Source organism: Halictus rubicundus, chromosome 13 (genome assembly GCF_050948215.1).
Source record: "Halictus rubicundus isolate RS-2024b chromosome 13, iyHalRubi1_principal, whole genome shotgun sequence".
In the NCBI taxonomy this organism is placed as follows: domain Eukaryota; kingdom Metazoa; phylum Arthropoda; class Insecta; order Hymenoptera; family Halictidae; genus Halictus; species Halictus rubicundus.
In genome coordinates, this window is record NC_135161.1 from 1,756,483 (window position 1) to 1,782,921 (window position 26,439).

The 26,439-nt window shown below is 42.8% G+C and overlaps 1 protein-coding gene and 1 long non-coding RNA gene across 2 annotated transcripts in view; one reads left to right on the plus strand and one right to left on the minus strand.

Moving 5' to 3' along the window:
- The window catches only part of LOC143360389 (uncharacterized), a 562,015-nt gene that overhangs the window by 311,920 nt on the left and 223,656 nt on the right, over positions 1 to 26,439 (plus strand). The gene's annotated exons all lie outside the window — the stretch shown is intronic.
- The window catches only part of LOC143360371 (SET domain-containing protein SmydA-8), a 57,041-nt gene that overhangs the window by 5,156 nt on the left and 25,446 nt on the right, over positions 1 to 26,439 (minus strand). Inside the window, exon 5 of the mRNA XM_076799149.1 lies at positions 1,008 to 1,175. Within this exon, the coding sequence (XP_076655264.1) occupies positions 1,008 to 1,175 (168 nt within the window). The remainder of the gene's footprint in view (positions 1 to 1,007; positions 1,176 to 26,439) is intronic.

Consider the following 26,439-nt stretch of genomic DNA (forward strand, 5'->3'; position numbering starts at 1 on the left):
AAAGATTTTCCAAATTAACTTATTTTTATGACCGTTACGCTAGCAAAGCCACATAATAAATTGATAACTAACTAACTTATCTCTACATCTAGGTTTATGTATATGATAAGATCGACAGTTTGTGTAAATTCAATAAATCAAGATGGAAATCAAGACAAACTAAATTGCGGTAGAAAGTTTCATTATCAAATTATTAACGATAAAACATCTCAGAAAAAGCGAAGTTAATAATACCATTAACAAGTACACTATTAACAAAGTGGATTTCAACTTCTAATAATAATTCAAAAACGAATTCTTCGCGGTAATTTTTTCATTGTTTATTCTTGTCGCAATTTAGCTTATCAAAATGTTTTAAAAATATTTTATAATAACTATAAAACGCTGCATGAGTACAACTACTTACCATAATTTTAACCTTAAGGGGTAGGTGCCCTGGGTAGTCACGTGACTTTTTAATTAATAATTTCCATTCACAGCCTTCAGACACAGACTTAAGATCCGTCTTGGTCTTGATCCGACGGGTTCTTAAATCTGTGACTAAACTTGTCACATTTTTTGCTTTGTATTATCGATATTATGAATTCTGACGCCAGAAACGTGCTTCAAGTTTTTAGCTTTATTTCGCAGAGAATGGAGACAAAATATAGCTCAATTTGTAGCTGGAGACATTTTCTAGTGCGCGCTGGTCTCGACTTCATCCAGAAAACTCATCCAATGGCATAAAAATGCTTGGATTCCACGGCATGCACATCGTCAATTTTTGGCCTACTTTTAACGCTTATATTACCAAATATCTGAATAATCTCGGCAGCTCCTGACCAGCGCGCACTAGATTGAACCTTTCTCTTTCGAATGAGCCCTTTACTAGCGACAAAATATTCTTATTTAAGGACGAAAACTTGAAGCACGTAAAACCATTTTTTGATGGTAATGTATTCACTTTACCTTATCGCGAATCTACGGAGACCGGCCCATTAAAACTATTATAAATTCAAATAGTTTACCTGAAATCTGTTAGTGAAATGCTATGGCACGTATTCGAAACACAAGAATGATTCATCATTGCGATAGTAGGATAGACAGCTCTCGCGGTGAATCCTTTCGCTGTTCGAAGTTCGAATGCATTTACTTCCAAAATGCCGCAAGATGTTTGAATTTGTTCTTCCGAGAATCTATAACAAATAATATTTATAATATGTAACAAAGGAATGTCTTGGAACTATTTGGTAATTATTTATAGGTTCTGATTTCAAGAACCTTGAAATACGTTGTCAAGGTCATCATTCTGAATAACTTTTTCCCACAGTGGGAAAAAAGGCCGATTAAGTGGTCAAAAGTAGATTTTTCGGTGTTTCTAAAATCAAAAACTAATTTGTCTAATTGAAAGATACATATTTTTCACTAACTAATACAGAAGATTTTTTTCTAGGGCCTTTAATTTTCAAGTTATATAATATTGAACTAATCGACCCGGTAAATGCGTTGTAATGGTGGTGCCTCGCTCGCGGGAAGTGCGAGCGGTGCCCGCGGATGCCCTCTCCTGGATTTGCTCAGCGGCCAGGGTTTTGGAGAGGGCGAAGGTGTTTACGAAATAAATTAACTCAGGCTTAATGAGAATAATTAAGTAAGCTTTATTCAGCCCGGCGATCTGGCTTTCCCGTGGGCCCGGTTCTGACAGGCCGTGTTTCTTGGTCCGGCTCTCGGCCGACCTACGGCAAAAAACGAGGGTGGACGACCCGATGACGGAACGCTTAATTAAACGACTTATAATCTAACGCGTACTTAAGCTGCGTACAGACCTGAACATTTCGACGAACATTGCGCCGAACAGCGCGCCGAACAGCGCGCCGAACAGCGAACGAAACGCAAAGTCGACATTCATTTCGGCGCGATTATGCGTTTCGGACGCTGTTCGGCGCGCCGTTTGGCGCGATGTTCGGCGCGATGTTCGGCGCAATGTTCGTCGAAATGTTCAGGTCTGTACGAGGCCTACCAACGAGACCGACCAACGGCCTACAATGTAAGCAGATGGAGAATCGTGCATTATTGGCAATTTATGCTTTTATGTTTTTAATCAGAATAATATTGTTAATACGAATTAGCTGTGGAGCTTGTCCCGATCAAAATGAGTCCAAACACGACATCATTTGGATTATTCTTCTTTGGATCATTCTTCAATAAGAATGTAATTTTTATCGTAACATTACGTATCAATAAAATTGTTCGATTACACTCGAATTTGGACTCATTTTCATCAGGAAAAGCCCCTCAATTCACTCGTCGCAATTTTATGGTGGTATATTGAAAAATCTAAAAGTTAAACTTGCATTCGTACGCGATTCTCCATCTGCTTACATTGTATGCCGTTTGTCAGTCGCTGGGTCTTTGAAGTTCGGCTCTCGTCGGACCTCGTTGCTGTTTATTCGAAGCCTTCGAATAAACGATACAGATAAAAGATGAAAAATTGTTCCAAGTTCGAATAAATCCGCTTCGAATAAAAAAAAATTATCTTTATTCATCGGATAAATTCTCGTCGAATAAAATTATTTATTCGACAAAGATACTTTTTTTATTCGAACCTTCGAATAACGAATAAAGTTAAAGTATCTTTTATTCGAATCGTTATTTAAATAATTTGTTATCTAAATAGTGCCCAACTATGTCTGGAAGTAGCGCATTCGATTCCCGGTTCGGCGAGGCGCATATTTTGCTATAACTTTTGAACTAAAAAAGATATCAAAGTGAAATTTAAACTGAAAAAATTAAAAAGAATCGGATTTAATGGTATGCACTGAAATATATTTTGTATTTTTAAATCATTCTTTTTGTTTTTTAAATTTAATTACCCTTAAAAAATGTTCAAAACTAGTTATTATAAATATTGTTGTTCAATCTTTTATCAATCCCAAATAATTAAATTTATTAGAATATATATGCTGCAAATGAGAAGCAATATCAGAAGTAGATTGAATAGGTAGCTATTAAATAGTCAAATGAAATTAGTGATATCAACGTCGTATTTTTTAAAATTAAATTTAAACTACGTTCTTACTTTTGGCTAATATTGAACTAATTTAATTTCTTATAATTATGTTATTACACTGTTGTAGTTGTAATTGCACAGGGAAGAAGACTGACGTAGTAGAAAGAACAAGAAAAAAGTGTTTAACGAAAAAAAAATCATTCCATGCGGGATTCGATCCGGGACCAAAATATTGTCAGCCGGAAACGTTACGTTATTATTATTATTATTACATTACGTCTCCTTCGATGCACTCACGTGTCAGCCGTAATGGAATTAAGAGGAAACAACATTCTTTTGTTTCATTCATCATATGAATCCTCGACATGAGATTTAAAATTATATCAGCAACAGCGCCATTGTAGAATATCGGTTCGACAATATTAGTTCTGGATGATACGGTAGGATGTGACACGGAATGGTACGGGGGCTCTAGAGCCCCCCGAGCGTGAGACAGAAAAATACATTGGGTGATTGGTCTACTCCTATACCTCGTCTGTGATAGTAAGTACAGTATGTCTCGATACTGAACTTTTTTTTTAATTTTATTGATACTGAACTGTGGAAAACGTTCCTAGCTCCCCTACTGGACAGAAATGTTACTATTTAGCTTCTTCTAGCGGCCGTTCTTTCATAACGTGACGATCATTATTTTGTCGGGGTCAGGTTCGGTCGGTCCGCCCCCCTTAAGGAGACGTACTGTTGCCTTCGTCGTTTATTTTCTCACTACAAACGTGAAAGAAAATAATGCAACTACGTTCTCAGTCAGTAGTGAAATAGATTGACATCTTGCAAAAAAGATCAACTACATAATTATTGATTTATTAATTCTTAACTCTTTCGAATTTTACAACTAATATTAATTGATATTTTGGATGATTCTTTAAAGCTAAAGTTTATGTTTTTTAAATGAAATATACATGAAAATATATAGTAAATTTCAATTTAATTTCTTTTTCAAGTTCAGTTACAAAATATATTCAAAATGGTTTACCATCTTTCTACAAAAAATTGTAGAAATGCAAATAATAATTATACGTATGGAGAATTGTTATTTACGTTCAAGGTTTATGAAAATTGTATTTCTATAATTTGGAAACGTAGTATCTATATTTATTAATATTGTATTGATAAAGATAATTGTAGATATATAACATAATGACATCAAATAAAAAAATATAATTTGAACCTATAGTCATAACATCAGATATGTACATAACTCGTCAATCATTTGTATTTGACCAGATTTGATCATTTTTGTGGATCTAGTTCCAACATTTATCGTTCGTCAGCGTAGAGGGCGTAAGAAAACCAGTTGTTTACATGTGAGACACGAAACCCCATATGGTGATTGGTCTACTCCTATACCTCGTCTGTGTTACTATTTCTACTATTTACCATACTGTGTTGGTAAAACAGAGGCCTATAGGAGCATGCGCGGCGCGAGAACGTGGATGGCGCTGTCGTAGCTTCGTTCGAATAGCCGTGCCGCGGCACACTCACACACCGCCTAGTCGGCGTGTACGTGTGCCTACGCCGATCGCAAGGGTCCGGGATGCCTGGAAATATTTCCTAATAATGCAGAGACGGGACTTTTCCATAGTGAAAAGAGCTAGATAAAAGTTCAATCTAGGCGGGAAAGTTCCTCAGCAGTCCTACTTTTGCATCATTGAGATATGATTAGCAACATTCCGCAGCATGTCGTTTGTCAGGGAGGCTATGGGAACTGACATGGCGGCACATTCAAACACCGCCTGGTCGGCGTGTACGTGTGCCTACGCCGATCGCAAGAGTCCGGTATGCCGTGAAAAATTTCCCAATAATGCATAGACGGAGGAGAGGGTAGTTTTAGGAGAGAGAGAGAGAGAGACAATTTTCACTTTTAAACTGCTCATTGCAATATTGAAGCTTACAGACAAATTTTGTGATCGGATTTGAAGTCAGCGTGATAAAATCTACGAGAAAAGATGTACAGAATGTCAAGAAAAATCTAACCGTGCATGGCATTGGATAAATCACAATTTTGTTTAAATATTCCAAGTTTATTTTCAAAGTTAAGACATGTTTGTACCATAGTCTCTCTATTTTTCCCTTATTTTGCACTATTTTAACTTCTAAAAAAAAATCATAGCTCTATCTCATTTATATCGAAAGTTCTTTGATTTTGACAGAAACTTCGGCACTTTGTCAAATATAGTGTTACGAGTATCGATATGTTACGAAATCGAGACATCGCGCCAAATGGTCTTCGTTGTATCGTCGTCACTAAGACGACGCGGCTAACTTCTCGGTTTCATATATTGTATACATACACTGGTGGACAAAATGATAAGGCACCTCAAAATTTTTGGGAACGAACATCTATTTGTACATATACGTGGAAAATGAATACACAGTAAAATAAGATACTAGTTTTGACATAATATGTGAAAAAATTAAATAAATCGTTCAATCCATTTATTATTTATACAAAGAAAATGAAATTGAGCGTGGACAAAATGATAAGGCACTTTGAATATAAAATAACAGAAGTATTAAAATGAGTTAAGATTACATAATTTTTTTAAGTTTTAGTAATGTGTCGACTGCCCTTGACGTTGTACCACTTCAATCATTCTTCTTGGTAAACTTCTGTACAGATCCTTTATATAATTTTGATCGGACTTCCGTTTCCGGTCGCATGAGTAATTGAGGTGCGAAAGAGAGTGTACGGAAACTTAGGGTGAAAGTGTTGAGAGAAAGAGGTGTGTGGGGAGAAAGTGTGTGGAGAAGGGTGTCTTGAGGTTAGGGTCAGGTGTTAGAGAAAGGGATAAGGGCGGGGAAGTGAGATAGAGAGCATTGGTGGAAGGATGAAGTGAGTGAGAGAGAGGTTAGGTCCGGGTGACGGTAGAGGGGAGTGCGCAGGATTACATCTGGAAGGAGTGGAAGGTGGCGCGATCTAGCGGGAGAAGAATAACTTAAGGAGGCGGGAAATTTGAAAAGAGTGACAATTACAAAGTAGGAAAGGGCAGAAGAAATGAGTAAGAGAGGGGGAGAAGAAAAGGGGGTGGGGAAAATAGAGGAGGGGGCGGGAAAAGGAAGAGTAGGAAGGATGATGAAGGATGAGAGGTTAGAACGGTGGTTTAGTCTAGATAATTTGGAGAATGTGGAAAGTGTGGGGAAAAAGAGGAGCAGAGAGGAATTGTTAGGAGAGGGGAGGGACGAAAGAGGAATGTTTAAAAGAAGTGACAAAACAAAAAGATCGCCAGAGAAGGGAAAGGAGGAGGAGGGGACAGAAGTTAGGAAGATAGAGGAAGTAATAAGAGGGCTAATAGGGGAAGTCGAGAGGATGAAGGAAAGGTTGAGGGAGGAAGGGGAAAGGTGGATGGAGGAGTGGAGGAATGAAAGGGAGAGATGGAGGGAAGAAAGGAAGGAAGAGAGAAAGGAGGAGGAAAAAAGATGGGAAAGGATAGAAAAATGGTTAGAAAGAATAGAAGGAAGGGTAGAGGAGATAGAAAGAAGGGAAGAGGAAGAGGAAGAGAGGAATAAAGGGGGAGAAGGAGGGATAGGGAGGGAAATGTTAGAGTAAAATAAGAGAAGAATTAGGAGAATAGAGGTATTACAAGATAGGAAGGAAAGGGAAGAGAAGCGGAAGAACATTATAATAAAAAAGATACAGTTAGAGGGGAAGAATGTGAAGGAGGAAGTAAAAAGGGTGTGGGAATTAGTGGGGGTGAAGGAAGAGGGGATAGAAGAAGTAAGGAAGATAGGGAAAGAAGGAAAAGATGGGTGTGGGATGGTGCTAGTTAAAATGGCGAATTTAGAACAGAAAAGGATAGTAATGGACAGAAGGAGGTTACTCAAGGGAAGGAAAGAATGGCTGGACGATGATTTAACAGAGGAAGAAAGGAGAGCACAATGGAAAATAGAAAGGGAAGCGGAGAAGGAAAGAGAGAGGGGAATGCATATACAGGTAGGGTACATGAGAATGTGGGTAAATGGAAGAATGAAGAGATGGAATGAGGTAGAGGAAGTGTGGTATGGAGAACAGGGAAACGGGAAGAGGGAGAAGGGAGAGGAGGGGGAAGAGGGGGGGAAAGCAAGGTACAAAATAACTGTCTGGAATGTGGCAGGATTAAGGAATAAGGACACGGAATTCTGGAAAGGGTTAGAGGGGTGGGACATAATAGTATTAATGGAAACGTGGATAGAGGAAAGGGGGTGGAGCGGGGTAAGGAGAAGGCTACCAAAGGGGTACATATGGGAAACGCAGTGGGCAAGAAGAGTAGAAAAAGGGGAAGGGCAATGGGGGGTATGCTAATAGGAGTAAGGAAAGAGATCGAGAGGGAAAGGGAGGAGGGAGGAGATGAAGAAGGTATGATGACGGTAAGGGTGAAGATAGGCGAGAAATGGTGGAGGGTGGTAGGGGTTTACGTAAACGGAGATCTGGAAAGAAAGTTGGAAAAAATGGGGCAATGGACAGAAGAAAGAGGGATCCGGGAAAGAGTAATTATAGGGGGGGACTTCAATGCTAGGACGGGAAGAGAAGGGGGGAAGTGGGAGAGGAGGAAGAGGGGGAGAGAGGGGAAGGGAGTAGAAAGTCGAAGGATGAGAAAATAAACGTAGAAGGGAGGAGACTGATCAGATATCTAGGAGAGAGAGGATGGGGGATATTAAACGGTAGCATTAAAGGAGACGAGGCGGGAGAGTGGACATATGTAGGGTAGGGTGGACCTTATTTTTCGACCATCTGATTTTTTTTATGCGACCCCCTAGATCTGTTCCAGATCAAAAAAAAATAAGTTCTGCAAAAGAAGAACTCAATTGGACAACAGGAAAGGGTGTCGCAATCGGTTTGAAGTTTGAAAATTTCAGTAATTTCCCTTTAATTTTACATGCAACTCAAATTTTATGTTTTAATGATAAGAGTTACTGTTATAACATAAAAATATCATCTTTTGGTTGTATAATAAGAAATTTTACTTGAAAGTTTCAACAATATTGTCAATATTTTGGTTTATTACATTACGGAGTAGAGCTATGAGCGCGCCAAACGGTCGCGTCGTTGTATTGTCTACGCTCGGGAACCGCTCGGCTCTGGCCGCTGCAGCTGCCAACGGTATAACCAGTACCCCTTCCAAAGAGCTATCCTTCTATTTCCAGTTTTATACCTGCTTCCTAGTCCCTTAGTCCCTTAGTAAAAGAAACCTCATTTTACGTCGAGAGTTCGAGGTATTCGCATCACCAAGTATCGAAATTTGTTAGTGTGACAGTGAGCAAAAATGGAGACAAGAAGTAGTGATAAATTGTTTATATTGGACTACTACGAACAACAAATTGTTGGTGCAAAATTGCCGAGTAACGGACAAGTGTTACGAGTTCTTTTCTATAATATGAGAAAAGTAAAGCTGGACCTTAAAACAAGTGCTACTCTAGTTATAAAAGAAACTGAAATATTTTGGGAGAAAGCACGAATACCAGTGAAGAAGACGCCGGATAGCATTGACAAGTTGAAGTCTCTTTATCAGAAATGGAGAACATTATATAAATCTGTCAATCGTCGAACTGCAATCCAAATACAGCGGGAACAAGAATTCAAAGATTCGTTGGACGATTTATTTGACATCGCCCATGCGAATGCTTTAGAAATGATAAAAATCGAAGAAGATAAATTATTTCTATTGAAACAGGGAAAAGGGCGAGTTGGACTAATGGGTGCCAGTGATCGTGCTTTAGCAGAAAAAGAAAAGCGGAAAACTCTTCGACACTACAAGAACAAGGTCAACAATCACTTGTACAAGGTAACATATATTTTTAAAATTTAACTCTTTTAAGTATATTTCTAACGTTTTAGAAATAAATTCAGTATATTTATTTTGACATTACAGAAACAGTGCAGCTACAATCTTCGTCGTCATCCAGCGACGAAATGACAATGAATATACCGTTAGGTTCGGGCATTGGAGATTTTCCGTTAGATTCGAGCATTGGGAATGTTCCTGAGGGGTTGCAGGTATCCAGTGACTCAGAAGTTGAAGGTGATTCGAATATACCTGGGCCGAGTGACCGAAAAAGGAGAAGAGGAAAAGTCCAAGTATTTTCTTCAAAGTTAGTTGCAGCTTTAGATGCGTGCAAAATCAGCGATCGCGATGCTGTTCGTATTATTATGGCAACAGCAGAGAGCTTAGGTCGCAATACAAATGAATTAATTATTAATCGCACTTCTCTTCGGCGATTTCGCCATAATTTTCGCGCAGATCACGCCAAACATCTGCGGAAAATGTTCGGAGAAATTAATCTCAGGGGGATAACTGTACATTGGAATGGCGCGATGTTGCCTACTTTGGACAAGAAAACTGTAGAGCGACTTCCAGTGGTAATTTCGTGCAACGGTGTACGAAAATTATTGGGGATACCTGCGATTTCTTCCAGTAGTGGAAGCGATCAGGCCTTGGCGATATTTGCAACCTTAGAAGAATGGAATTTAACGGACCACGTAGAAGCTTTATGCTGTGACACGACTTCGTCAAATACGGGACGATTACAGGGCGCATGTGTGTTGCTAGAACAAAGAATTGAAAGAGATCTTTTGTATTTTCCTTGTCGCCATCACATATACGAAATTGTGTTGCGTGGGGTCTTTGAATTAAAAATGCCGAAAACAACAGGCCCGAATATTCAACTTTTAAAAAAATTTCAAAATAGTTGGCCTGAAATTAATAAAAATAATTACATCCCGGGAACGCACGACGATTACGTTCTGAAACATATTAATGATATACAAAAAAAAATCGAAATTTTTAAAAATTACACAAAAATGAGTCACCCAAGAGATGACTACAAAGAACTTTTAGAATTAGCAATAATTTTTCTTGGGGGGATTCCTTTGGGTGGCATTTCATTCAAAATGCCTGGCGCATTTCACTTTTTTATGCGGCGCTATCGTTTTTTGATAAAAAAGTTTCAGTAGAAACAAAAAGATCGATGGTGCAAGCACTACAAAATGTAAACAATAATAATAATTATAAGAGATACATGACAACGACTATAGAAATGAGAAATCTTGCGAATTTGGAAATACAACATTTCGTATCATCTGAATCAAATAATTTTTTCAAACGGTTCAATATAAATTCAGATTTTCTTTTAATTGATCCAGCACTATGGGAAACTAATAATAATTATACCGAAGCGATAGGTATTATAACAAAATTAGAAGTTGTGAATGACGTTGCAGAAAGAGCAGTAAAATTAATGAAAGATTATAATTTAACGTTATGCAAAAACGAAGAAGAAAAACAATTCATATTACAAATTGTAACCGATTATAGAGAAAAATACCCAAAAATTGATAAAACAACATTAAGTACAGATTTTTTAAAATTATTTATACTCTTATTATAATTAGGCCTATAAATAAAATATTTAATTATAAGTATTTAACTGTCTTTTTCTACTTTTCCTTATATTAATGTGAGATCAAATTTTATATTTAAAAAATAAATATTAAAAATTTTGCTTAAACAAATTCATTAAACAATTTAATTTTTGCTTTGATATAATAAGAATATTACATTAAAATAGTGTTTAATGACCAGTGGGATTGAAAAAATGTGTACTTTTTCATTTTTCGCAAAATTAAAATTTTTTGCATAAACAAACTCGTTGCGACACGTTTTCCCTTTGTCCGATCGATTTGAAATTTGGAGGGAATTAGTTTTTTACCGAGTAGAACAGATTGCAAGGGTCGCATCAAATGAATTTAAAAAAAAATTTTGCACAAGAGCAACTAAGGTCCACCCTAATGTAGGGGGGAGGGGGAACTCAGTAATAGATTATATTATAGGGAATGAGCAAACAAGAGAAGAGGTGGAAAGGGTGGAAATAGGGGAACAGATTAATTCAGATCATATGCCAGTGACGGTTTGGATAGAAGGAGTGAATAGAGGGGATTTTAAGAAGGAGGAAAAAGGGAAAGGAAGGGGGAATAAGGGGGGTCGCTGGTCAGAGGAAGAAATAAAGGGTTTCAAAGAAAGATTTGGGGCCTTTAGGGAAGGAGAGGAAGGAGTGGAGGAAGAGAATAGGAGGGGCGTTGGAGACGATGGGGAAGAAAGAGAGAAAAAGGAGGGTGGGACGAGGAGTGTAGGGAAGGGAAAAGGAAAGTGAGAGAGGAACTAAGGGGATGGAGGAAGAAGGGAGGGGAGGGTAAGAAATTTAAGGAAGAGAAGAGAAGATATAAGGAGTTATGCGAAGAGAAGAAGAAGGTAGAGAGAGAGAGAAATAGGAAAGGATGGTGGAAGGACTAAAAAATGAGAGTCAGATATGGAAAGTGGTGAATATGGAAAGGAAGGGGGGAGCGAGGATAGACGAAAGGATAAAGATGAAACAGTGGGACGAATATTTTAAAAAAGTATTAGGAGGAGTAGATAGGTGGGAAGGAAAGGAAGGGGTGGGTAGAAGTGAGAGGGATGGGGAGAGGAAGCTAGATAAGTCGGAGGTCAGCAGGGTGATTAGGGGTTTGAAGGAAGGGAAAGCTGCTGGGGGGGGGGCGGTATACCGAATGAAGTATGGAAATATGGAGGGAATGAGATGGAAGAATGGTTATGGAGAGTCTGTGACAAGGTTTGGAGGGGGGAGGGATGGCCGGAAGACTGGAAGGAAGGGATAGTGGTGCCAATAGCCAAAAAGGGAGACAATAGTAAGGTGGAGAACTATAGAGGTATAACGCTCACACAGACAGCGTATAAAATATACGCGGCGGTATTGGCGGAGAGGATGAGAGAGGAGATAGAGAGAAAAGGGTTACTACCAGACAGTCAGGCAGGTTTTAGGAAGGGGATGGGGTGTATAGACAATGTGTATGTGTTAAATTATTTGATAAATAGACAGGTTAGAAAGAAAACAAAAAAGAGGGGGTTGATTATTATGTTCATAGATTTAAAAGCGGCCTTTGACTCGGTAGACAGGGAAGTGCTAATGAGGGCAATGAGGAGGAGGGGGGTAAGGGAGGGGCTAGTGGAGAGGTGCGAGGAGCTGATGAAGGAGACGAAAAGTAAAGTCAGAGTGGGGGAAGAAGAAAGTAAATGCTTCTGGACGGTAAGGGGAGTGAGGCAAGGGTGCCCACTAAGCCCACTATTATTTACGTTACTAATGGCAGATGTAGATGAAGAGTTGGAGAGGGGTGGATGGGGGGGGGGTAAAAGTAGGAGGGAAGAAAATTTATACGCTAGCGTACGCTGATGACATAGCGATGCTGGCGGAGGATGAGGAGGGGATGAGAGGGATGATGGGGAAGATGGAGACGTACCTGGATGGGAAAAAGCTGCAGTTAAACGCGGAGAAATCTAAAATAATGAGATGTAGGAAGGGCGGGGGAGATGGAAAAAGATGAAGTGGAGGTGGAAGGACAGGGAAATTGAGGAAGTAAGGGAGTACAAGTACCTGGGATACGTGATAGCGAGGAATGGTGGGCAGGAAGCGCAAGTGGAGGAAAGAGTGAGGAAAGGAGCAGCAATAATGGGGAAGGTGTGGGGGATAGGAAAAAGGAGGTTTGGCAAAGATTGGGGTAGGAGAGTATGGCTTTTTGACAAATTGGTATGGTCGGTAATAAGTTATGGGGTGGAAATCTGGGGATGGAAAGAGAGGGAAGGCATGGAAAAGCTGCAGGAGAGATATTTAAGGTGGGTCCTGGGAGTGGAAAGGACAACGCCGGGATACATGGTGAGGGAGGAAATGCAAAGGGAATTATTGAGGGGAAAGGCAGGACTGAGGGCATGGGGATACGAGAAAAAATTAGCGGAAGGGAAAGGAGGAAAGCTGGCACGATTATGTTGGGAAGAAATAAGAAGAAGGGATAGGATGGGAGGGGTAAGAGATGGGTGGGAAAAGGAGAGGTGGGAGTTCTTTAAGGAGAGGGGATGGTCGGGTGAGATAATAAATGAAATGATTGAGGAAAGAAGGGAGAAAATGAGCGAGGAAATAATTAAAAAGGAAAAGGAAAGACAAACAAAGGAAAGAAGGAGTAAGATAGAGGAGTCAAAGTCAAACAAGTGGTATGGGATGGTGAAACGGGAGGGACTGCCGGGGTACCTTAAGAAAGGATGAGGGGAAAGTAGATGGAAAAGAGTGGCGAGATTTAGGTTAGGATGCGAGATGAGGGGAGAATGGTATTGGATGAATGAGGAGCAGAAAGCGTGCAGAGTGTGCGGATGGGAGAATGAGACGTGGGAGCATATGTGGGAAGTATGCATGAGAATAGATGAGGAAAAAGGGTGGCAGGAGAGAATGTGGGAGGTGTTGGAAGATGAGGGAGGAGGTGAGGAATGGATGAGAAGAGTGGAAGAATGGAGAGAAGGGAGAAAGGAAAAGAGAGGAGTGGGAGATGAGCGAATGGAAGGGGAGGTCCAAAGGGTAGGGGGGTAAATGTAAGACTAGCAATATAAGGTCTTTTGTATATACAATTCTCTCTCTGTCTCTCTACATAGCTCTACATAGTTCATAAGCATAGATAAGTTATGTATAAGCTAGGTTAAGTCATAAATATAAGATCTATTGTAAATAAACTCTCTCTTTTCTCGCTATATAGTATATAAGTCTAGTTTAAGCTAAGTATAAGTATAAGTTAGGTTAAGTTAGATTAAGATAGATAAGGAATAAGTTAGGGTAAGCGAAGATGGAAAGACGGCGATAGAAGGAGGTGGTGTAAGGGAAAAGGAATTGTAACCCTTAGGGGAGGCAAAATAAAAGTATATATATAATTTTGATCCAAGCTTTCCCAAGCTTCTGAAATTGCAGATTTTAATTCGGACACTGTATTATACTGCTTTCCACCTTCATATAATGTTCAGCTGAGTTTTCCCCAAACATTCTCGATAATACTTAGGTCAGGAGACCTTGCTGGCCAATTTAAAACCTTTACATTTTCCGTTTCAAAATAATTTTTTACTATGCGAGCGGTATGCACTGCTGCATTATCTTGCTGAAATATATATTTTGTCCCAGCAATTCTGCGAGCGTAAGTCTCTATGTGTCTCTTAATTAAATTTAAGTAATCAGCACTATTCATACGGCCTTGAATAAATTCTATTTCCGTTTCTCCTCTATAGCCGATACCTGCCCATATCATTACTCCACCACCACCACATTGTCGGCGACTTAATACCCTTTGCTCCTTTCTTAAATCGTGGAAATAGTATTTATATCCATCTGGACCATCCAAATTCAGTTTTTTTTCATCCGTGAATATAATTCGTTTCCACTGGTTTTTCCATTGAATATGCTCTACTGCAAAACTTAATCGGACGGTCTTATGTTTGTCTGTTAACGGCGGCTTTATAGCGAATTTCTTCCGTTTTAAGTAGCTTGTTTTTTTAATTACTCTTTTTACTGTTTTAATAGATACGTTAATTCCACAATCCACTGCAATTTGTCGAGGCGTAAGTCCAGAATTCGAAGCTTTTCTCAAAATTAATCTTTTTTCCCTTGTAGAAAGGGCTGCAGGTCTTCCCTTCGACTTCTGTTTCCCATATTTTTCGGGGTTTTGTAGAAAATTCTGTATAACACACCGACTTCTTTTTAGTTTTTTTGCAATCTGTACTTGATTTTCTCCATTGGACTTTAACTGGAGTATTTTAATCTTCTCATCTTCGCTTAACGCTTTTCCTCGTCCCATAATCTAATTTTGGGTTAAAAAGTATTTAAACACTTATGTAGGATCTAGGAGGATAATATGAAAATGACGATATATTTTATAATTAAACGTCTTTCGCCGAGAACGTCTTTCGCCGAGATCCGCCGCCTTGAAAGTTGCGCTATTTCTCTTCGCTTGTTAAACTATTAATTGTTTTTGAGCATCGGTCTCTGTTCCGCTCGCGAACCCAAACACTACCGTCTCAACGTCCCGATGTACCCCTTCGTCCCTTCCCACACTCCGCCATCCTGCTCTAGCATCTGCCCTCAGATGCTGCGCCTTCAGGATCGCTTTCGTCGCTGCTCAAATCATGATCCGCTTGTGCCCACGGTTTCATGTAGTCCGCTACGGTGGTCGTCTGTTTTGGCCCCTCCTGATTTCCAATCTTTTCTACTATGTACCGGTTATTTCGCAGCGCCCTTGTGATCCTATAAGGGCCTAGATACTTCGCTGCTAGCTTCATGCCTGGTCCCGCTTGCGTTCGCTTGATTGCTACTAATTCATTATCGCGATATGTACGCGCTTCTTTCCTCCTTTTGTTATATGTTTTCTGATTCTCTTTTTGAATTTTCGCAATGCTTTCACTAGCTTCTCTTCTTTCTTCATCCCGCTTTTCTTCAAACGTCGCTGCCCACTCTTGCTCAAGTATCTCTCTGATTGGCGCCTCGTCTCTTGTTCTCATCTGTGTTCCGAAGAATAACCGGAATGGTGTGGAATTTATGCTTCGGTGGTGCGTTGCATTGAGGTATTTCTGTACCACCTCTACATACCTGTACCACTCTTCCGGTTTAGGCGCTGCTAGTTTCGTTAGTACCGGTATGAGTGTTCGATTAACTCGTTCCACCTGTCCGTTGCCTCGTGGGACTCCGGTTGCAATAAGGAGGTGTTCAATTCTTTCTTTCGCGCAATACTCCTTAAATTCTCCGGAAGTGAACGCAGTGCCTCTGTCGGAAATGATACGCCGTGGATTACCGAACGTTACCGCCTGCTTCTCCAAATGCCGCACCATTTCGTTGGTATTCGTCGTTTTCGTGGTGTAAAGCCATACAAACTTGGTGAATGCATCAATGACAACCAAAATGTGATGATAGCTTTTTTTTGTTGATACCAAAGGTCCAAGGTGGTCGATGTGGTATGTGTCGAGTGGGGCTTCGCCTTTGTTGATTGGTGTCAGAAAACCGTCCTGTTTTCCCGCCTTCCTTTCTGCCAATATGCAATCTACGCAATTTTTAATTATTCTTTCAATCTTAGATCTCATATCCTGGAACCAATAATCTTTCTTTAGTGCTATTTCCGTTTTAACAACAGAGAAATGTCCTTTCTCGTGTACTCGTCGTATAAACTGCGATTGCAAGCTCTTCGGGAGGACCAAACAAATATCGTCGTCTACTATTTTGAAGAGTATACCTCCTCTCACCAGATAGCCGTCTATCTTCCCCTCCTTGGCCAGTTCCAAAATTCCTTGTACCTTTTCGTCCTCCTGTTGCGCTCTTTGTATTTTTCCCGTGATGCCGCCCTCATCCTCGTCGATGATCAAGCATGTTGGTAAGGGATGTCTGCTCAGTGCATCCACGTGTGCCATCCGTTTTCCTGACCGATGCTCAATAACATAGTCGAACTCTTCTAACAGTAGCGCCCACCTCGCTACGCGCATACACAAATCTCGCTTGCTCATTGTCAGTGAGAACGCCTTACAATCTGTTATAATTTTAAAATGAATCCCTAATAAATAGACCCGAAATTTTTTGAGCGACCGTGCAATTGCCAGAACTTCTAATTCGTAGCTTGAATATTTCGCCTCCGCCGGTGTTGTTTTCCCGCTCGCAAAATGCACAGGGTGCATTTCCCCGTCGTCGTCGTCACGCTGCAGCAAAACTGATCCAAAGCCGAATATCGACGCGTCCGTGTGCAGCTCAGTTTGTGCTCCCGCTTTAAAGAATTTAAGCGCTGGTTGCTTACATAGACTATCCTTTAATTCCTCGAACGCTTTCATTTCCTCGTTTCCAAATCTAAATTTTACGTGCGCTCGAAGCAAATTCGTCAGTGGTCTTGCAATTAGCGAGTACCCTTGCACGAATTTTCGAAAATACCCGGTTAAACCTAGAAAACTTTGGACTTGTTTAACATTCGTTGGTTTCGGGAACTTTAGAACGGCGTCTGTTTTGCCTTCCGACGGCTGGACACTGCCATTTTCCACGATGTGGCCAAGAAATTCGACTCTAGTCTGTAATATTTTACACTTTTTCCAATTAATGTCCAATCCCGCATCTCTCGCCACTGACAACACCGTTCTAAGGTTCCGTACTCCAATTGCCATATCATTCGACGGTATAATCAAATCGTCTATGTACGCCAATACAATCCTTTTGTTAATTAGTTCTCTAAAAACCGCGTGAACAAACTTCATGAAGACAGAGGGTGAATTACATAGTCCGAACGGTACACGTAAGAATTCATATTGCCCGTCGGGTACAATAAACGACGTGAATTCGCGACTGTTTTCGCCTACTGCTACGTGAAAGAAACCGTTTCGTAAATCAAGCGTGCTGTACACCTTAGCACCCTGTAACGCGTCCAGTTGGTCTTCTACGAGCGGTAAAGGGTACCGGTCCCTTACAATTTTTTGGTTTATTTTCCGGTAGTCAACGCACAGGCGCATTGAGCCGTCTTTCTTTTTAACCAAGACAATGGGACTTGCATATTCAGAAAGCGATGGCTGTATGATACCGTCCCGCAGCCACTCGTTAATTTGCGCATTAACTTTTTCCTTCTCTATCGGAGCTAAACGCCGCGCTCTCTGATAGACAGGCACATTGTCTTTTAATACAAGGTGCATTTTTACGTCCACCTCACGCGTCCTTTCAGGGGTATAGCCGTCGATTATGTCCTGAACCTCTCGTTTAATCGCGTCGTCCTTAAGATGTGACAAATCTACACGAGGCCGATTTTCGTCGCATTCAATATGAAATATTTCTGGTACGCTCTCATTGTCGGTACAGTCCTGCTCCACTTTCCCGATCGTCACTACACCTTGCTTTACCGTAAGATTCACCGACTTTAGGAAGTCCGTTCCTATAAGCAAGTCGTATTTTAACAATATGTCTGATACTACATTTATCTTGATAGTGTACGAGTTACCGTCGACGCGGAGATTCGTCACGAATTTACCCAGTGTTTTATTCACGCCCGTTCCGACCCCACGAAAAGCTATTTCGCTGGCCTGTAGTCGCGGTGCACCCATTTTAACATATGACTCCGCCCTCATCAGTGTTAAAGTACTACCCGTGTCAATAAGCGCTACTACATCTACACCATTTACTATTACCATTTTCTGCGTTTTCTCTTCCGAGACCAGCTCCACCATGTTAGTATTTTTAGTCGTCTCACCCTCACGCTTTGGGCATACCGTAGAGATGTGCCCGTGCTCCCCGCACCTGTAGCACCTCGTACCTCGATCCCTGGTTGGGCACATTCTGCTGAGATGGCCCATCACTCCACAGTTGAAGCATTTTGTATCTTCTCTTCTGACTGTCCCTGCACTGTCCCGTTGGATCCTCTCCTGCCGTACTGCTTCTGGTAGTTTCGACTGGACCCCTCTGATGACATTTCCTTGTAGACCCGTCGGCAACGTTAGTCGTTCGAATGCCCGCAGCAATGCTTCTGGTGTGTTGAAACAGTGCATCCTCGCCTGGTTTCGCAATATCTGATCCGGTATCCCCTCTACTAGATAGTCAACCAGCTCTATTTGATTTTTAATCGGGATACGATTTGCTTTTATTATCTTGTCATGGTAATAATCCTCAAAGAGTTCGCCTCGTTTCCAGGTGCGCTCTTGGAATCGCTGACGCGCGACAACGGTACTCGGTCTGTGATGAAATATGCTTTCAAATTCCGCTAATAACGCACTAACGCTCATCTCGATGAACCGAGGGCAAGAATGCATCCATTCGCGGGCCTTTCCTTGCAGCCTCATGCCCATTAGAATTTTCGCCTCGTCGTCGTTTAGACGGTAAGTCGTTTGCAGCATCCGCACCTGCTTAGACCAGCTCGGAAAATCCTCCGATGTTCCGTCAAAGTAGCTGAGTAATTCGGCAACAGTCTTGACGCCTATTCGTGTGTTTTGCGGGGACTGTTCTGCCCCAGTCAACCCCCCTTGTTGCGAAAACCGGGTTAAAGCCACTTCACGCTGCGCTAACTCAAGCTCTCACTCTATCAGAGCCTTTTCTCGCCGAAGAAAGTCCATTTCGAGACGCTGCTGCCTTATGATCTCCTCATTCGTGATCTTGGCCGGCACGTCCCCTCCTCCAAATGTACCTCCGTTCTCCGCGACATCACCCAAGAAAACTTCATCGTCTTCGTCGGTATTAAACCACGCGGGATCGAACTCGTGTAACCGCGCTAATAACTCCGCTTTCGTGCCCGACGTGCACAAATTGCGATCTCTTAAGAGATCTTTTAAATTAGTCACGGTATAATTACTCGCGTCCCTCGGCATTTTTATATTTAAATGTCTTTGCACCGTCACTAATGTTTCACTCACGATTCGTATCGTCACTTCACTCACTACCTGATCCTTATTACTCTTTATCCCGGACGAGCCCCCAAATTTGTAGGATCTAGGAGGATAATATGAAAATGACGATATATTTTATAATTAAACGTCTTTCGCCGAGAACGTCTTTCGCCGAGATCCGCCGCCTTGAAAGTTGCGCTATTTCTCTTCGCTTGTTAAAACTATTAATTGTTTTTGAGCATCGGTCTCTGTTCCGCTCGCGAACCCAAACACTACCGTCTCAACGTCCCGATGTACCCCTTCGTCCCTTCCCACACTTATAAACTAACTATTAATAAGTAATTTCTATAAGATAAACTTGCACAGAACTGCACACTTCAACGTTTTCCAACAGACTGCTTCAAGTGCCTTAACATTTTGTCCACTTGAAATTTCGAAACAATGAAGCTTAAGGCCACAGTGCTCCGTGCTTTGTTTGTTTGCACTGGTACGTGGCCTTGGAAGGAAGTTTCTCACTTATAACGTAGTTTACTGCTAATAACTTTAAGATATTACTAAATACGTATGAAATTTCTTACGTGTACAACGGTGCCTTATCATTTTGTCCACCAGTGTATATAAAACTTTGGAAAATGCTATAAACTTTTATATATATATATATATATGATATTATTCAAGTTTATTTTACGTTTAGTCTTTAGTTGTAAATTTGTATTTGTTTGTTTCTTGTCTTCAGATTTGACATCTAAAGTAAAAAAATATGATAAATTTTGTTTAATTTTTTATGCGCTTCGTGGCATAAAATTTCATTTTGAATATAATTTTCTTTCTGACAGGAAGTAAATTCCGGCTCATTTTCTTTTTAAAAGAAGTCCTGGTAATATATGTATAAAATTATTATAATGTTAAGAATAAACTGATTCAATTTAATATAAATCAAATGATTTCTCTAGCTTTTGCATACACGTGACCGCCGTTTGAGTTTCATTTCAGAGATATTAGCGAAAAACTGCAAAGGTAATGTGACAACGACTCCTGCATATATCTACGCGCTCGTCGGCTGAATCGGGCTCATGCAGAAATCAGTTTCACGAAACGCTTCTACATTTACGGGATTGATGACATGGCAACAGTGAGGCGAAGGATGATATGTGGCAACCATGTCTAGTCGCTAGCTTTCTCTCTCAATTTTCGTTTCTCTCTTCCGCTACTACTCAAGTCGGCATTTTCCAAAGTTTTATATATGTATACAATATATAAAACCGATAAGATAGCTGCATCGTCTTAGTGACGACGATACAACGAAGACCATTCGGCGCGATGTCTCGATGTCGTAACATATCGATACTCGTAACACTATATTTGACAAAGTGCGAAGTTTCTGTCAAAATCAAAGAACTTTCGATAGAAATGAGATAGAGCTATGATTTTTTTTAAATAGAGAGACTATGGTACAAACATGTTTGTTTTAGACTTCTGGGGGATTTCAGTATTGAAATCTTACCGGTCAGTCTAAGATAAATGCGATAGCTAACGATCGACGAAACTCTAGGTGATCAGGCGGGATGGGTTTGAATCACGTAAGAACTGTCGGTTGTAGTGTCAATAGACGAACTGATCGATCAGCAGGTCGCGTCGATCCGCCGCGTCCCCCCCCCCCCCCCGCCGCACCCGCGAGGCTCGAGCTGCTCGATCCACCCTTGGCGTTCGCGGGGAGCGAGAGGCGCGGTGCGGGGACAGCAGCGTGCCGAGGCCGATCGATAGATCGTTGTCGGTGTTTATTTTCGTGTTTCGTATACATTGTGCATTGGTATAAAATTGTACGTTGTAAAACTTGTTATAATGAGATGAGGAATTATGTACAATGGATGTATAATGAAATAAATCTCTAACAATGTTTTAACTTTGAAAATAAACTTGGAATATTTAAACAAAATTGTGATTTATCCAATGCCATGCATGGTTAGATTTTTCTTGACATTCTGTACATCTTTTCTCGTAGATTTTATCACGCTGACTTCAAATCCGATCAAAATATTTGTCTGTCACCTCAGGATTTTGGAAAAAATCGATTTATGCGAAAAGAAACTAATGAAATCACAATTTTTCCGTTGAAATGATTTCATAACCCTCCGATTATTTTGGTTCAGAGGCCAAAATGTGAATATAGCGAGGCGTTCGAAACAAGCGTGGTGTCACGAGACTCTCATGCTCCTACAGGCCTCTCTGGCGGACAACATGCTGCCGAATATTGCTAATCATTTCTCGATGATGGAAAAGTAGGACTGCTGAGGAACTTTCCCGCCTAGATTGAACTTTTATCTAGCTCTTTTCACTATGGAAAAGTCCCGTCTCTGCATTATTGGGAAATATTTCCAGGCATCCCGGACTCTTGCGATCGGCGTAGGCACACGTACACGCCGACCAGGCGGTGTGTGAGTGTGCCGCGGCACGGTTCTTCGAACAAAACTATGACAGCGCCATCCACGCTGTCGCGCCGCGCATGCTCCTATAGGCCTCTGTTTTACCGATACAATAACTGCTGACGATGAGAGAGATCGGGAACAGAGTACAGCGCTCGTAGCGAAAAATGCCGGAACTATATTTTGATGAAATACTTAATGATCCAATTTTTGTGGGTTCCCGCAATTATTTGATTAATACGTAAGCATACAACGTGATTGGCGTTGCATTGAGATCCTATATGTTCCCGCTAGGCGGGAAAGGTACTACGAACTCCATACGAGCTCTAAATCTCTCGATATTTACTATGTCACTCGACAACACACAAAATCAGCATGCTGCTGAATATTGCAAATTACGGCTAAAAACGCAAAAGTAGGACTTCTGAGGACCTTTGCCGCCTAGATTGAACTTTTATCTAATGCTTTTGACTACAAAACAGTACTATCTTTGCATTATTAAGAAATGAGAGCGGGAATCCCGTACCCTTACAAATCTCGTGTACGGTGTGCGGGACTAGGGAGGCGATGCACGCCACGACCACCGCCTTAAATCTAACACGCGGAGCAACAATGCTCGGTGACGACGGGTACGCGCAGCCACGATGCTCTGGCCAATACAGCGGGCGGAGACAACGCACATGGGGCCAGCACTGCCCCGAGATCATGTTCGCCTATAGCACGGTGCAGCATAGTGCCACCGGATACTCGCCGGCCTACATGAATTCCGGCAGGGAATTCGTGCCACCTGGGACGCTCCGCCACCAGCAAGGGAAACAAACTGGTCCCCCTCTACTCCACAGACTGCACCGTCTACAAGAGGCTCGCGAGCTCGCTCGATGCAACCTGGCCCGGAATTCCCAGCAGCAGCAACGGCACTACGACCAGCACCGGCGGGCATGGGTACCGGCCATCGGCTCTCACATGCTGCGACGCAGTGGCGTATTATCCAACAAAGCGGCCTTTCGGAACGCAAAGCTCGCAGAAAAATATACCGGCCCGTTCACCGTACATCGTCGGGTGTCGCCGGTTATCGTCGATCTAAGAGATGCCGTCGGGAGACTAGTTCGCCACACACATGTGCGTGATTTGAAGCCATATCACACTTGAGAGCGGGAGAATCTGGGGGAGTCGCGCCTTCAATCAGCGCAATTACCTGCGCCCCCAGCCGAGTACCTGCCGCCACCAGCTTCAGCAGCCGCCCCGGACCAGGACCAGCGCCTACCAACCCGCCGATCCCGCTCGAGTCCAACATGGCCCACCGCCCACGCCGGCTGAACCACCTGCCTGACGGTACCGCGGTCTGGTGCCCGATCGGACTAAGGCGGTACCGAGTCACGTACGAGGGGACCCGTCGGAGCTTCCGGCTGGACCCACGGACCGGGGAGATCTGGCACGCAACCCCGCCACGGCCATACGTAAGAGACCGATCGCCACTTTCCCTTATTCCGCGAACCGGCCCGCTTCAACCTCCGAAGAAAAGGGTGGCGGGTGCAACGAAACGTCTACTACGTTTCGTCGCGAGTCCACGATCGCAGACCAGGCCCCCGCCCATCACCGCCGAGAACCAGCCGCGAACCAATCCGCGCATCAGACCCGAGCGCGGACCAATCCGCGGGCGCCGAAGCTTCGCGAACATTTCGCGAGGCCCGCGCTCCGCCTATAAAGATCGCGCTGAAACTCGCTAGAAGCGGAGTTGGTCTGGAACTGCTCTCGGGGAACCATCTCCGAGCTCCGGACTTCTCGCAGCAGCGTGGAAGCGTGCGTGCTACGGTCTACTACTGGGTGTGTGCGTGGAAACGCAGGGATTGGCCGTACGAACACGAGGGTTTACGTCCTGTGCAAGGAAAGTCAAGACCGCGAGCAAGCCTGGAGGTGGCAGTCGTTCGTCGGCAGTGCTTCTCAGCATAACGACGCCGCGACACTCCGGCTCTTCCCCCCCCCCTCGATATTCGTTTCCCGACTCCTGCGTTTCTCGTTCCGATCCGCGACCGTGCTTCGCGTCTCGCACGCTTAGTCGTCGGTCGACCGCAGCCGCGTTCGGCACTCGCCCTGCAGGATACTCCCGAGAGCGAGCAACGACGCCGGTGTCGGGCCGTACGTACCAGGGTTTACGTCCGCTGCGTGCGAACTTGCACCGCGGTTGGCAGGGGACGGCAAGCGAGGCGTCCCGCCGATCCGGTAACGAGCCGAACCGCGCCCCGCGAGCTCAGCACACGCAGGGAACATCTAATTCACTATCACGATCGCTGAGCCGCGGTGGTTCCGGCAAATTCCATCCGCAGCCCGAGAAACCGATCCCGTCCGAGCGAACACGACGAGTCTACCTCGCCCGCGCTGTCCGGTATAGCGAGACCGGATCGCTCCGTAGTAAATCGACGCGCCGCGTCTCCGTTGTTCCGTGTTGTCCCGACACCCCGCGCTCCGCCGAAAGGCGAGTTCCGCTCGCCCCGCGACCCTGCCGGCCGAGAGGAAACGACGCTCCGTTAATTCCGCCGGGTATCGCGACGCTCCGCGGCCCCGTCGCCCGCTAGAGACACCGCTCCGTAACTCCGCCGCTCGCGACAGAGCGGCGCTCCGTAACTCCGTCGTTCGCGAGAAAACGGCGCTCCGTAAATTCCGGCGTACCAGCGCGCCCCGGTGATTCCGCGGTATTCCGTCATCGCGAGGCCGGTCCGCTCCGCGTATCCGCCGTCACTGAGCATTGTTGTTCCGCGTATTAGATTTGAGTACGTGTTAGATTATAAGCTGTTTAATTATGCGTTACGTCATCGGGTCATCCACCCTCGTTTTTTGCCGTAAGTCGGCCGAGAGCCGGACCAGGAAACACGGCCTGTCGGAACCGGGCCCACCGGAAACCGGATCGCCGGGCTGAATAAAGCTTACTTAATTATTCTCATTAAACCTGAGTTAATTTAATTCGTAAACACCTTCGCCCTCTCCAAAACTCTGGCCGCTGAGCGAATCCAGGAGAGCGCTTCCCACGAGCGGGGCTCCGCCGTTACAACGTCTTAGGTAAATTACATAAAATAAAACAAGATAACATTATTTTTGTTTTGATAATTAAACTTTGAGTCCTTTGCGATAAAATGAGCCAAGTAAATATCAAAAATGTGTTTGTTACTACGAGAATCGATTATTATTATTGTATAGTATGAAATTCAAAACCACGATTTTCCACAATTTCACTGTTAACATAATCTTATTGTACCATTTGTCCTTGACCCGTGTACAAAAAATTATATCCATATTGATCCACATCTATAAAATATACCACTTTTACCGTTTTAGTATCACGCATCGTACAGTGGTGCCATTTGACCATCAAGCGGAAAAAAACTGTCCGAAACAAACTACCCAAGAAAGGGCCTAGCCGATTAAGATGGTCAAAACTGCCCTTAGAGGTTTTTCAATGATTAATGAACCATTCGAAAGCTGACCCAGAAAAACCCCTCTGAGCAAGTTGAGGGTAGTTACAGGGTAAATTAGATTTCGCGCTTTTCCACGCATTTTCCACACTCTGATGATTCCTAAAAGTCTGAAAAAAATGTGGCATATTTTGGATCCTAAGACAGATTTTTGAGAATTTTTTCAGATTTTTTTCTTGCAAACTGTGGTCGCAAAAAATGAAAAACCTCAAAAAAATCGGAAAAATGTACATTTCTCAAAAATAAGAAAACATGCTATTTTGCTGTTTAGTGCCCCGATAAAGTACCATAACAGGCAGTGTCGTCAATTTTTTTTAGATTTTTTGTTGTGGGAAGTCCTTGTCAAAAACAAGAAAAACCGAATTTTTTCGCCGTTTCTGCTATTAGGAGGAAAGTTACACTTGTTGGTTTTATCACAGGTATATATTAAGTCATTTTAAACATTATTACATTGAAACAAGTAAGTGTTTGACCTAAGAAATGTTTTAAGAGAAAAAATGCCGGTTGGCACAGCGGTTAGGGCGTCGGACTACGGAGCGGAGTCGTGTCCGAGACGCCGACCGAGACACATCGAACAACCCTTAGTGAACGGATTAAACAGTGAATAGTGCATCTAAACACAAAGTGCACAAACAATAGTAAGGCTCTCGCAGCCCTCAAGTGCGCCACTAGGCGAAAGTGACTAACTAAACCACATCAGTGAAACTAATTCTAAGTAAAAAGCCAGGCCCCGATACCCGACGAGGAACGCTCGTCCGGTATCGGGCTCAATGGCGCCCACCCCACTCCAGCGTCCAAAAAGACGCCTCAATAATGAGGGAGACAATAAAGAAAATAGTGCAGAGGAACTAAATAGCAAACCAGGCACATCCAAAATACCCAAATTAACATCAATACAAGTTGACAGGCTGTTTAAAGACATATTAAAGGAAAGCAACCGGACAACAGCCCTTAAACACACAGCACAGCCCAATCTAACGGCAGCCAGGAAAAAAGCACCGCAGCGCCATCCCCCGGAACATCAAAGAGCCTGAGCACCGCAGACGATGAAAACGCGCCAACCGGACTCTGGGAAATCCCCAAAAAAACACATAAAGCCGCACCCGGCCTCGCTGACACGCCAACCCCACTAAGCACCGGCAACCAATACCAGCTGCTTTCGGACGACAGCGACAACGAACTGGACGAGAATTCCCCAAACGCACAACCAACCAGCGCACCACCAAAAATAAAAACCTATACACCCCCGCCAATCTACACCCTAAACACCAACATAGGGAACATAATCAGTACCGCCCTATCACTGAATATAAGAAAACAGGACTTCATTGTAAAAGAAAATG